Raw genomic sequence first — 11,011 nt, 5'->3', positions numbered from 1 at the left:
TGGTTTTTTTCTTTTTTTTTTTTTTTTTTTTTTTTTTTACTGAGAACAATTGCATGAGATCAAGTATCTCTGTTCCTTAGGAGATCACCTGCTCCTGCTGCTCATTTACCATCTGAAATCATAATCGTCTGTTGGTGACAATCTAGTCATCTTCACAGTAACTAATTGTGATGTCACAAACAAATGATTATGATTTCAGGTGGTGAACAAACAGCAGGAGCAGATGTACTGTGAAGAACAAAGACTGTAAAGTCATGCACAAATCCCTAGTAATAAAATGTTAGGCAAGAAAAACAAAGAGCCTGTCCTTTACAGAGAGGTAGGATTGCTCTGAATGTAATTTTTTTTACTATTAGTTTTTCAATACTTACTTTGTGACTCCCAGAATTGCTGGAAATAAAGAAAGAAAAACTATACTATGGAAAACTGAGGGTGAGAAACATATAAAAACAGTTAGGGTCATTTTTTCCTTGTTAGAATTATAGTATATAAAAACACTGTGGGGTTTTTTTTTTTTAATTTTATTTTTATGTATTTTTGTTCTTCATAGCTCATCTACAGCTTCTCCTAGAACACATATGATACGATGTTTGTGATTACCCCATCCAAAAATATAAAATGAAAATATATTCCCAAGAAAATCTACTTTGCATTAGGATTGTTTATTTGTTTTGTATTTTCTTTTTGTTTATAACTGCTTAAGTCCAATTTATCTCTCTTATTTATCTCTCTTAATTTATCTCTCTTAATTTATCTCTCTTATTTATCTCTCTTAATTTATCTCTCTTAATTTATCTCTCTTAAATCAAATCCAGAGAGATAAATGAGCATTCTGTTGACAGTAAACATCTCCCGTATGGGCTGCAAATGCTTGTGGTCTGCCTACAGTGTCTCAATGTCTTTTCCAGAGCATCAAGGAAAAAACTCACTCAATGTTCTTGTTATTTCACGTGTGAAAAATGTCCAAGATACCTCAAACAAAGAAACAAATAGCTTCTTGTTTCATCTTTAAGACTGTGAAATAAAGAGGAAAGGTAAAGAAGTAAACCTGTGGGAAGAAGCTTTGCCAGCGAGTAGGAGGAACAGAAGTGAAGTTTGCTGCAAGGATAGTTGCAAAAGTAACATGACAGAGAGGAACACGAGAAGTTAATTTTCAAGGGTATTTACTAGGGAATACTAAGAATGTATTGAGCAAGTACGTAGGAGGACACATACTGAAGGGTATTTCCCAGCAAAAGTGAACTACATAATAGTAGTAGGGTACAATGAAATCTCTTCAACTGTACTAAAGTGTATCACTATTCTGATTTTTGGTTTTGTTGTGCTGAAGTACACCACTTTACTATTACAGTTTTATTTCACACTTCTAGGTGTGAAAGGGATCTAGACAGATGAATTACTAGATGATGAAAACTGTGTGATCAGGCTTAGAGGACAGTGGCAGACTTTGAGGGACCTAATAGCAGCCTTCCAACACCTAAGAAGAGGTTGCCAAAAAGATGGAGCCAGGCACGTTACTGAAGCATTCAGCAGAAGAATAGGACATGACAGTTGTAAACAACAACAACAAAAAAAACATCCTGAAGGAACTGGCTGATGTGGTTGCCAAGCCACTCTCCATCATATCTGAAAAGTCACAGCTGTCCAGTGAAGTCCCTGCTGACTGGAAAAAGGGAAACATCACTTCCATTTTCAAGAAAGGGAGAAAGGAAGACCCGGGGAACTACAGGCCAGTGAGTCTCATCTCTGTGTCTGGGAAGATCATGGAGCAGATAATCCTGAAAACTTTGGCAAGGCACATGCAAGACGACCCGTTGGCAACCCTGTCCACAGCAGGGGGGTTGGAACTATATGATCTTTAAGGTCCTTTCCAACCCACACCATTCCAAGATTTCCTTTTATCCCAGACGACTGTGATAAAAGGAAGAAATATCAATGTGAAGATAATTCACCATTGGAACAGTCTGCCCAGAGAAGGTATGGAATCTCCATCCTTGGAGAACTGGAAAAAGATATAAGCAAACTTGTCTGAACTTTGTACCAACCCTGCTTTGAGCAGGCAGTTAGGTTGACCTCCTAATATCCCTTACAATCTGAAGGATTCAATGAGTGAGTAAAAATCTTCTTATTCCTGCAGTCATTCATGTCTATACTTACACAAAGGACACTCAAAAGTTAATTCATCTAATTGCAATAAAAATTCTAAAACATTTACAGAAAACATTTCAATTGTCTTGAATAATCCAAATCCTACAGAGTCAAAGAGAAGTAAAAATAAAACTTTAGAGAGCAATACTTACTGTTACTTGTTGGCTCAGGAAACCCAACATTCTGGCCATTCCAACTCTTGTTTTCTCCAAGCTGAAACAGGTAGAAAAAGACAAATAAGTAAAGAGCAAACCACTCCTTAAACAGAACATTCTTATTTTATAAATTTAGTTGAAAGATTCTAAAATGGGTGACTTGGGAATGTCATATCTCCGTCCAAAACTTTGCTAACACATCTTAGTTTTTGTCTAAAATAGGTTATTTGAGGAATGTACTCTTCATGAATAAACATGAACAGCTATTGCTTAACATTGAAATATAAATGTTTCCCCAAGGATTAGGCTCAACTCAGTATGTTACCAAATCAGACTTAATATCAAATATTTTAAGTGGCTCTCAACTGAAAACATACACAGACAACACAGAAACTACATTTTAAAACAAGATGATTCTAATATCTGCTTATGAAAGAATGCATAAACACTACAAAGTACTTTGGGTGTAATTTTAAAATATTTACTTGCTAGGAATCCATTTAGTTACTGAAGTGGAAGCAAAAAAAGATTGAAATTTTCCATTATTTTAATATATACTTTTTGAGGTAGCTAATTGTCTTCAAATTGATTTTATTATGTTTAACACCAGCTATTACTCTGACACAGAAAAGGGGAGCAATTAACACAGAAGTTCAAAATGAGGCCATTCCTGAAGTCTACACAGTAAATAAGATGGCAGTGTTCTGGATTCACGTGTGGATAAAGAAGTTTGATATTCTTCATGAACTAGGAGCTATTGACAACCAGCTCAATGAATGTGAAACAAATGATTGTTTTCAGATTTCACTGGGATTTTAGAAGCAAACAGAAAACCTCACAGCAATGCAGTCTATATGCCACGACAAAGCTGTAACAATTTGCTCTGGAAGACAAGGTTGACTGGAAAGCAAAAGAGATGTGAAGGAGGATCAGCCATCTGAAACCTGCTTCTGTCTCTCAGAGGTTGCATTAAGGCTGTTTAGATTACCATCATGTTGTAATGCAGACTACTAGATTATACGTTTTCCTTGGGAAAGTGGAAGGAAGAGTACGCTATGCAAAGCAGCTATTCCCATGATTGTTTCCCTGCCTTTCCTCATCATGTACATCCCAATGTGCTCACAGTCTGGGCAACATGCAATAGAAGTGGGAGATATTTAGTGGAATGGGAGGATAGGTATTAGAGCTGGCTCTCAAACTGGTCACCTGCCTCCATGCACTTTAACTTCACATAACTCCTTTTATTCTTATTATGAAGCAGATAATATGTGTATTGGAAAACAAGTAAAACAACAGTTCTTCCAATGAATAAGCAACATGAAATCTATAAGTAGGTTTCTGTTTACTACTGTCTGTTATAACAGCATGGTTTTGTTATGGTTTTGTTACTGTGCATCTGTAACGTGCTCTGAAAATCAGCATAAGCATGGTGTTACAATATGAGAAGAACACCTCCAACTCTCCTCATTCCTCTTTTTACTGCTTATTACCTTGATAATGATGCGGAATTTAACAAGAATTTATCAATCAGTAAGTTATCCCTAGTACTGCTGTCTCACCTGAATGCAAGCTACTCTGGTTTTCTTCTCCCTAAGAGAATAAAAGTGGCAAGAAGAAATGAAAAGATGGAAACATGAAAAAAATGAAGACATTACAACTCTCTATTCTGATCCATAGAGCTAAAACTCTGATAGCTACAAAAAGTCTCCCAGGCACTTTCAAATTGGCCTTCTCAGGGCTCTGCACAATCATTACTGATTTCTTCCAGGAATTGCACTGCCTCAGAAAAGAGCAGTCTGTATTTTTTCACATTACCTCAATTACCTGTTTACCTGTGCTGCCATCAGCAGCATGCATGGCTCTTGTAACACTCTTAGGTCGTCATTAAAACAGTGAATACAGTCACATTTTGTACACTGCGGTTAAGGAAAAACCACTGAATTCAGTTTTGCTTTTTTTTAAGGGAGAAGTATGGGGACGAAAAGACTCAGGGAACTGGGGGGCAGGAGAAAGAGAAGCATCCTTTTTTAAAAGCATCAAAAACAACACAATTAGAAATTGTCCATTTAGATGCCAACCTGACATATCAGCTAATCTACGTTGGGCCCCATTTTGAATGAGAAACAAGTATTTTCTAACGGTACATCTTTACTGTGCAATTTATATGGAAGGAATTTTGCAATGCTCAAGTTGGTAGAGATCTAAATGGTATTTTCCTTCTTCTCCAGCACAGTTTAGTTAGAGCATTAAAATGCTTTCATCTACACAAAATAACTTGTGTATCTGCTTTAAATATGTTCAGTCTGTTACACATAGAAGATAAAGCCAGATGTTCTAGATATTTTATGTCCTTAACCCCAACAAAGCTATAAAAATGTATTCTATGATCTTGAGTACTTCCACTACATAAAATTTGAGTAGTTCACATTTTTTGGATACAGTATCATGTTTGCTCATTGTATTCAGAATAATATTAGGTCATTGTATGCTACTCTATCAATTCTAAGCTATCTACGTCTGCAAGTATGTAATTAAACCATTTCTTAAAAGACAATGTACTTGTAGTAAGCAATAGTTTAATAAATGTAAGGAAACAAAGCATCAGCACCCCTTTTGAGCTACTCAATTTATTTTAAGGATTTCAATGTAACCACAAGTTTCCACTGTGTAGAGCTCTCCAAAGCAACTATGTTGTGGGCTGAATTTTTTCATGCTTTATCTCTGAAATTTACTGAGTAAAAATAGTTCAGACAATTTGAAATCCAAGAATAAGAACCTCAATTTTCCTATTGGAAAACACAGTTGACTTTTCTGTTTTGTTTTGTTTTGTTTTTTTCAAAGAGCCTTTTGGCCAAACTGGCAGTGAAGAAAAAGTTGAAACTGGTAGAAAGTATCTTCTACAGCAGAAAAGCCTCAGCATTCTGGTGCAAATGAATTATTATTCGACTCTGTTGAAAGTCTTTTTTAAAACCCATGACCGCACAGTGTGTTCTCACGAGAAGCACCATCTAGCCTCCAAGTACTCTGTTTAGAGTATCGCACACTTGTATGTGACTAAGATATATTGCAAAGAACGTAGTGAAGGTGGGTGTGAATAACATACACGGAACTACTCCTCCCAAAGGAGAGGGAAACAAGAGGAGGTGGAGCCAAGTAACCAGTACAGCATTTATCTTTTCCTGGGTAGGAGTAGAGAACGCATAGGAACAGAGTATCTTCCTACATACTTACTTTTTTTTTTATTATTTAAAGAAAAAGAAAGGGTGTTTCAGAAGATATATACTATATTCAGATTTACCACACAGTCCCCAGAAAAGCTCAGTAGAACATTTTGTTGACCTGAGCTACCTGTTACAGCCAGCAAACAATTAAGCCATGATTAAAAGATGTACATGCAGCGACTCTGCTGTTCAGAGTCCACAGCTTAGTCAAACACCTTACCAAATATCTTTTCAGGATACAAAAGGCAAAACCTTAACACCCAACCTTGGTTACAAAACCTTCCATCAATAAAGTCAAGACAGGAGATGAGTGCTAAGCTGCACATCACTAACATAGAAAAACATACTTGCAATACATACAAATTTAAAATGTAATTCCTTCTCAAAACAAACAAACAAACAAAAAAACCCCATACGTTTTCTTTCTCAGTCATCAAATCTGAAAAGGCCATTATTTTTCTGGAATGCTTTTAGTGCATATGCAACAGGAAGACAAGCATTGACTACTATGACTACTTCACGTATGAAAATTACTAACATAGTTCCTTTCAGTCGTCTCCCAAAATGGAATAAAAGCAAGAGGCACGTTCATCTCTTCTTAATTACTCTTACAGGAGGAGAGGCTGCACTTACTACTAACTGTAGCTATAGAGCTATAGCTGAACGAAGGCAGATCTCTTGACCAGCAACCTCCTAAAACAGGGTGTGCACATGTTTAAGTTTCTGTTCCTACTAAGTGATTAGCTGGCACCGCTAAGAAATCCAGACAAGCGTAAAATGTGGGCAGCATAACAGCTGGTTCTTACCTTTTCTGGCTGGTCTTGAAGAAGAGTAGAGGCTTTGTAACCCAGCTGTAGCAACATCGCTTCTGCTGCATTTCTTTTAGCTACTTTCTTGTTTGGGCCTGTTCCAGTAGTAATCTCATTGCCTACTTTTACCTTAAAAAGAAAACATTGATCAGAACCATGATGAATGCAAGACTCTTTAATATCACCATGTAATAATCTTGCCAACCTATCAATAACTGTCAGCTCTTTTGATGAAGATGCCATCTTGGAAAAGCAAGAATAGAGCAGAAGGGGACTACAATACCATTTCACGCAAAGGAGCTTGGTTAGATTTTTCAGAAGGTCCTCAAACTGATACCAAAGAGAAACATTTTTCTCTATCCCAATGCACACACAGTTGTCTCTCTCTTCTGCCACCCTCTGTGCCAACCCCAATCTCCCTGCTTTTTCATCTTCCCTACTCTTGCTGGCCCCTCTTTCTTAACGCGGGAAGCGCTGCATGATCTGGGCTTCCTCGTCCTTGTGAGAGCATTGCCAGCAGCAGCTCCCCAGCATCATCAGAACAGTCTCCATAAGAACAGAGACACAAACAGTGACCTGGAGTTTTAAATGAAAGTGGTTTCTAAAGAAAGATGAAAACCATGTTTGCGTTTCTTCTCCTTTGTCTGTAAGCAACCGCAAGCAACACGGGGGGCTGGGGCTGCTTTCTCTTCCACGCTTACACTTGACAAGCTTTTATCAAAATAGTCTTTGGAAAAAAGGCTCCTCATTGGACCTGTGGTCTGTACTGAACAAAGAATTTCTGACAAACAAGATGCCTTTCATAAAACTAGGAGAAATTAAAACCTCAAAACAAAAACAAATTATAGACAACGGATATCCACAAAGAGTGAGGCTCTAACTTATTCCTTGGGTTTGGTACCATTCCTGAACTCCTGAAGCTGTATGTGTCTGGTTTGTGATACCAGCACTGTCATTGCTATTCACATACGCAATAGTCATAGCTTTGATAGCTACGTTTCATTCTCTCCATTAAGCCATTTTATTTGCCAAACTTCCTCTTAAAATAGCATATAGTTTCAAAAGTGTGTTAAAAAAAGGAAACCAAAATAAAATAAAAATCATAAAATAGCCAAGGTGAGCTGAATAAAAGAAACCTTAGATGTCAAAGACCTGAAACAGTCTGTAATGAGCTTTAAAAAAATTGTAAAAACAGGCACACAATTGTTAAACAAATACTAAATGTTATTTTGTAATTTATGTCATTCAGAAATTATTCACTTTCCTCAAATTATTACGTATATATTTTCCTAGAAGTTTTAATTTTTCTTTACTCAAATACCTATTAATTCTACATACAAAGACAAGGTTGTAAATAATTAATAATGATCATTAATATCCCTTCAAAGCACATATATAATTAAACAAAAGATCTGTCTACCTAAGCAGAAATAGTAATAATCTTGAAATAAAAATCTTATGTTCTATGCAGTTCTGCAGTCACAATTAGAAAACAGCCAATCTGCTACAAGTTTACATGCAATAAAATTGAGGGACTTTAATGGGACAAGACAAAATTATAATTTATAACATAGCTCACAATAAATCAATGCGCTGCTATTTCTCAGACCTGTAAAACTGGTTTAGCTATTATTATAACCTCTATCAAGGATTAAAGGTCTGATTTTTTAAAGAGCTTTCTGAAATTAACTTTGGGAACAGAACACCAACTAATGTCATCAGAGGTTTTCTTCTGTTTATCTAGTGGTCAAGACAAGTAATTGGATCCATTTCATCACATCTAAACTTGCTCTTTGTGTGACAGATAAAAATGAACATATTATCTCTGGATATTTTACTTCCACATTCAATTAAATTAAATGAAAACATTGTTTAAGTAGTTTATACAAAGACTTTTTATTCTGATAAGGTTTTTTGCATGTCAATGAATCCACTGAGACTTCCTCTGAAGGTGGGAGAAACAGCAGTATGGTTTTAGTGTGAAAATATCACAAAAGGGTAAAAATGGGGCTACAGGGTTTAAAAGCCTACACAATAAAGCAACTGATCTACGGAATTTCTTTGACTCTTTCTTTCACAAGTCTTCCTAGACAAGGGAATCATCTACATATTCGCTGCTTTTCAGATTCATTCAAACCAAAGATTTTGCCATTATTGAGACTCCTACAATTGAAAACCAATTTCTCAGCCCATCTTTCTCATACTGGACTGCATTACACAGTACTTTTCTGAGGCCTCACACAACCATCTCTAACTGTGGACACTCCCACGGGGGTCTGAGCAAGGGAAAAAGGATGGTCTGTGGCAGGATTACTCTTTTTCAAATACTTTCACGTAGCATAAAAAGATGGAAATCTAAGTTGGATTTCCAAGACGGAAATCAGAATCTGCAACAAAGATATTCTGCAATATCTTCTTTTGCTTCAGAAAGAAAAATAACAAAACACCAAGACCATGGAGGTCCAAGGAAATGAAGATTGCTAGCCTATCCTGATTCACATGAATGAGGGACTTAAAGATTTATGTGAAAACATAACTAATTTTCTGGAGGAGGAAGTGCTGGAACATCATGAATTCTGCTTGTGATCAGAAGCGACATTTTGGTGTGGTTTGTCGACAACAAGTCAAAACATATTCAGGTATGCTGTTCTGAATTGTTCTGGCACAAAAATACCCCTGAGTGAAAATACAAGAGAAAATAATTCTTTCCTGTTCCTGATCTTTTTTAACCTGCTGTTGTGCTAGCTAACAAAATATCATGGTTATATCAAAGCTTTGTGAAGGTTCTTAATTAAAAAATTAAAGAAACATTAATGATCTACTGTTTCTGTATTAGGTACAAAGCCATTAACTAGACAGGCTAAAACACATGATGGAAGGGGTTTTTTTGTGGTATTTCAGAGACAAACAAAACCATAAAGAAACTGAAAAACTGAAAAGATTTACAATGCTACTTTTTTAAATGAAAATGCTTGGTAATATGTAGATATTCATATTTGTATTTCAGAATACTTGTTTGTATTGCAGTTCCCTGATCAACAATAGCAAAAAAAATTGTCAAAAGACAAGTAAAAATAAATCATGAACTATCACAGAAAAAGACAGAAACCATCAGGTGAAATAAAAATAAGTAGTGTATAAAAAGTGCAAAAGTGCTACAAGAAAAGCATCTAGAAGGCACAAAACCTAATTGCCATTTATTTCACCAAGACAAAGAAGAAAGTTCAAACAGGTTTTCTGATACAGTATTTCATAATTTCCTCATACAACTGACCGCAAAGCAAAGAGGTAAACACAGAGAGATCCGCTTCATATTACGCTACCATTTTGCTTAAGTTTGAACATAACATAGCAAGGGTATTATCTCTAATGTGACAGCAGATGATACCTGCATAACAAACTCTCGGCGGCGAGGCATTCCTCTCTCTGAAAGAAGAACATACTCTGGCTCCTTCTCCTTTTTGGCCTGTTGGATCTGAGCCAGACGACTGATGGGATTCATTCCTTGACCATATTCTGGTCCAGTCTAAAACAGGTTTAAAAGAAAGAACCATTATTTCAGCATATACCCATACAACTACTATGCTGCTTCAATAAACCATTTATTAAAGTTACCTCCTCTTTAATATCCCCTTTTAGAGATTAAGAAGTAAATTTCTTCCCATCTTCTGATCATGCCACAGAAGATAAGAATCTTCAAGCTCAAAACTGTATCAAAAAATACGCACCTATTGTTTGCCACTGCTGCAGGTACTGCGCACACCTAGCATCTGTAAGCTACTACTACTTTCATCTATCTATGGAGGACCTATGGGAATGGATAAAAACTAGCACATTCATCAGTCAATTATATCTCATTGTCAAAAAAGATTTGCCATACTGTATCCTTGGCTGCATCAAGAGAAGTGTGGCCAGCAGATCAAGGGAGGTAATTCTGCCCCTCTACTCCACTCTCGTGAGAACCCACCTCGAGTACTGTGTCCAGTACTGGGGCCCTGACACAAGAAGGACATGGACCTACTGGAGCAAGTTCAGAGGAGGGCCATGAGGATGAACCAAGGGCTGGAGCACCTCTCCTATGAGGACAGGCTGAGAGAGTTGGGGTTGTTCAGCCTGGAGAAGGTTCCGGGGAGACCTTACAGCGGTACTGGAGCCTTCCAGTACCTAAAGGGGTCTACAAGAAAACTGGGGAGGGACTTTTTACAAATGCAGGTAGTGACAGAACAAGGGGAAATGGCTTTAAGCTGGAAGAGGGTAGGTTTAGATTAGACATTAGGAAGAAATTCTTTACTGTGAGGGTGGTGAGACACTGGAACAGGTTGTCCAGAGAAGTTGTGGATGCCCCTTCCCTGGAAGGCCAGGTTGGATGAGGCTTTGCGCAACCTGGTCTAGTGGAAGGTGTCCCTGCTCATGGTAGGGGGGTTGGAGCTAGATGATCTTTCAGGTCCCTTCCAACCCAAACTATTCTATGATTCTATATAACAAGGAAGCTGCTTCTCTCAGGCTTCCTGCCTTCCTTCTCAGCACTCCTGCCTTCCATCCTACAATTCAGCTAAAGGTGTAGAAGGTTTACTCTGTTAGCATGTCATAGGAATTCAACCTCAAAATACTTTTATGTAGGGAAGCTAGAGAAAAATATCTCCAGTGGCTAGAAATGTTGCATATGGTGAGCCACCCA

At 37.2% G+C, this 11,011-nt stretch overlaps 1 protein-coding gene across 1 annotated transcript in view; it reads right to left on the bottom strand.

Annotated features, from left to right (window-relative positions):
* LOC104528163 (double-stranded RNA-binding protein Staufen homolog 2-like) overlaps positions 1–9,859 on the bottom strand; it is a gene marked incomplete at both ends in the record, with an annotated part of 33,520 nt that extends 23,661 nt beyond the window's left edge. Inside the window, 3 exons of the mRNA XM_010172091.1 lie at positions 2,301–2,361; positions 6,331–6,462; positions 9,722–9,859. Of these exons, the coding sequence (XP_010170393.1) occupies positions 2,301–2,361; positions 6,331–6,462; positions 9,722–9,859 (331 nt within the window). The remainder of the gene's footprint in view (positions 1–2,300; positions 2,362–6,330; positions 6,463–9,721) is intronic.
* Between the last annotated feature and the right edge of the window lie 1,152 nt (positions 9,860–11,011).

This window comes from Antrostomus carolinensis, unplaced genomic scaffold (genome assembly GCF_000700745.2).
Source record: "Antrostomus carolinensis isolate BGI_N321 unplaced genomic scaffold, ASM70074v2 scaffold4557, whole genome shotgun sequence".
Lineage (NCBI taxonomy): Eukaryota > Metazoa > Chordata > Aves > Caprimulgiformes > Caprimulgidae > Antrostomus > Antrostomus carolinensis.
This window is presented reverse-complemented; position numbering and strand designations above follow the sequence as displayed.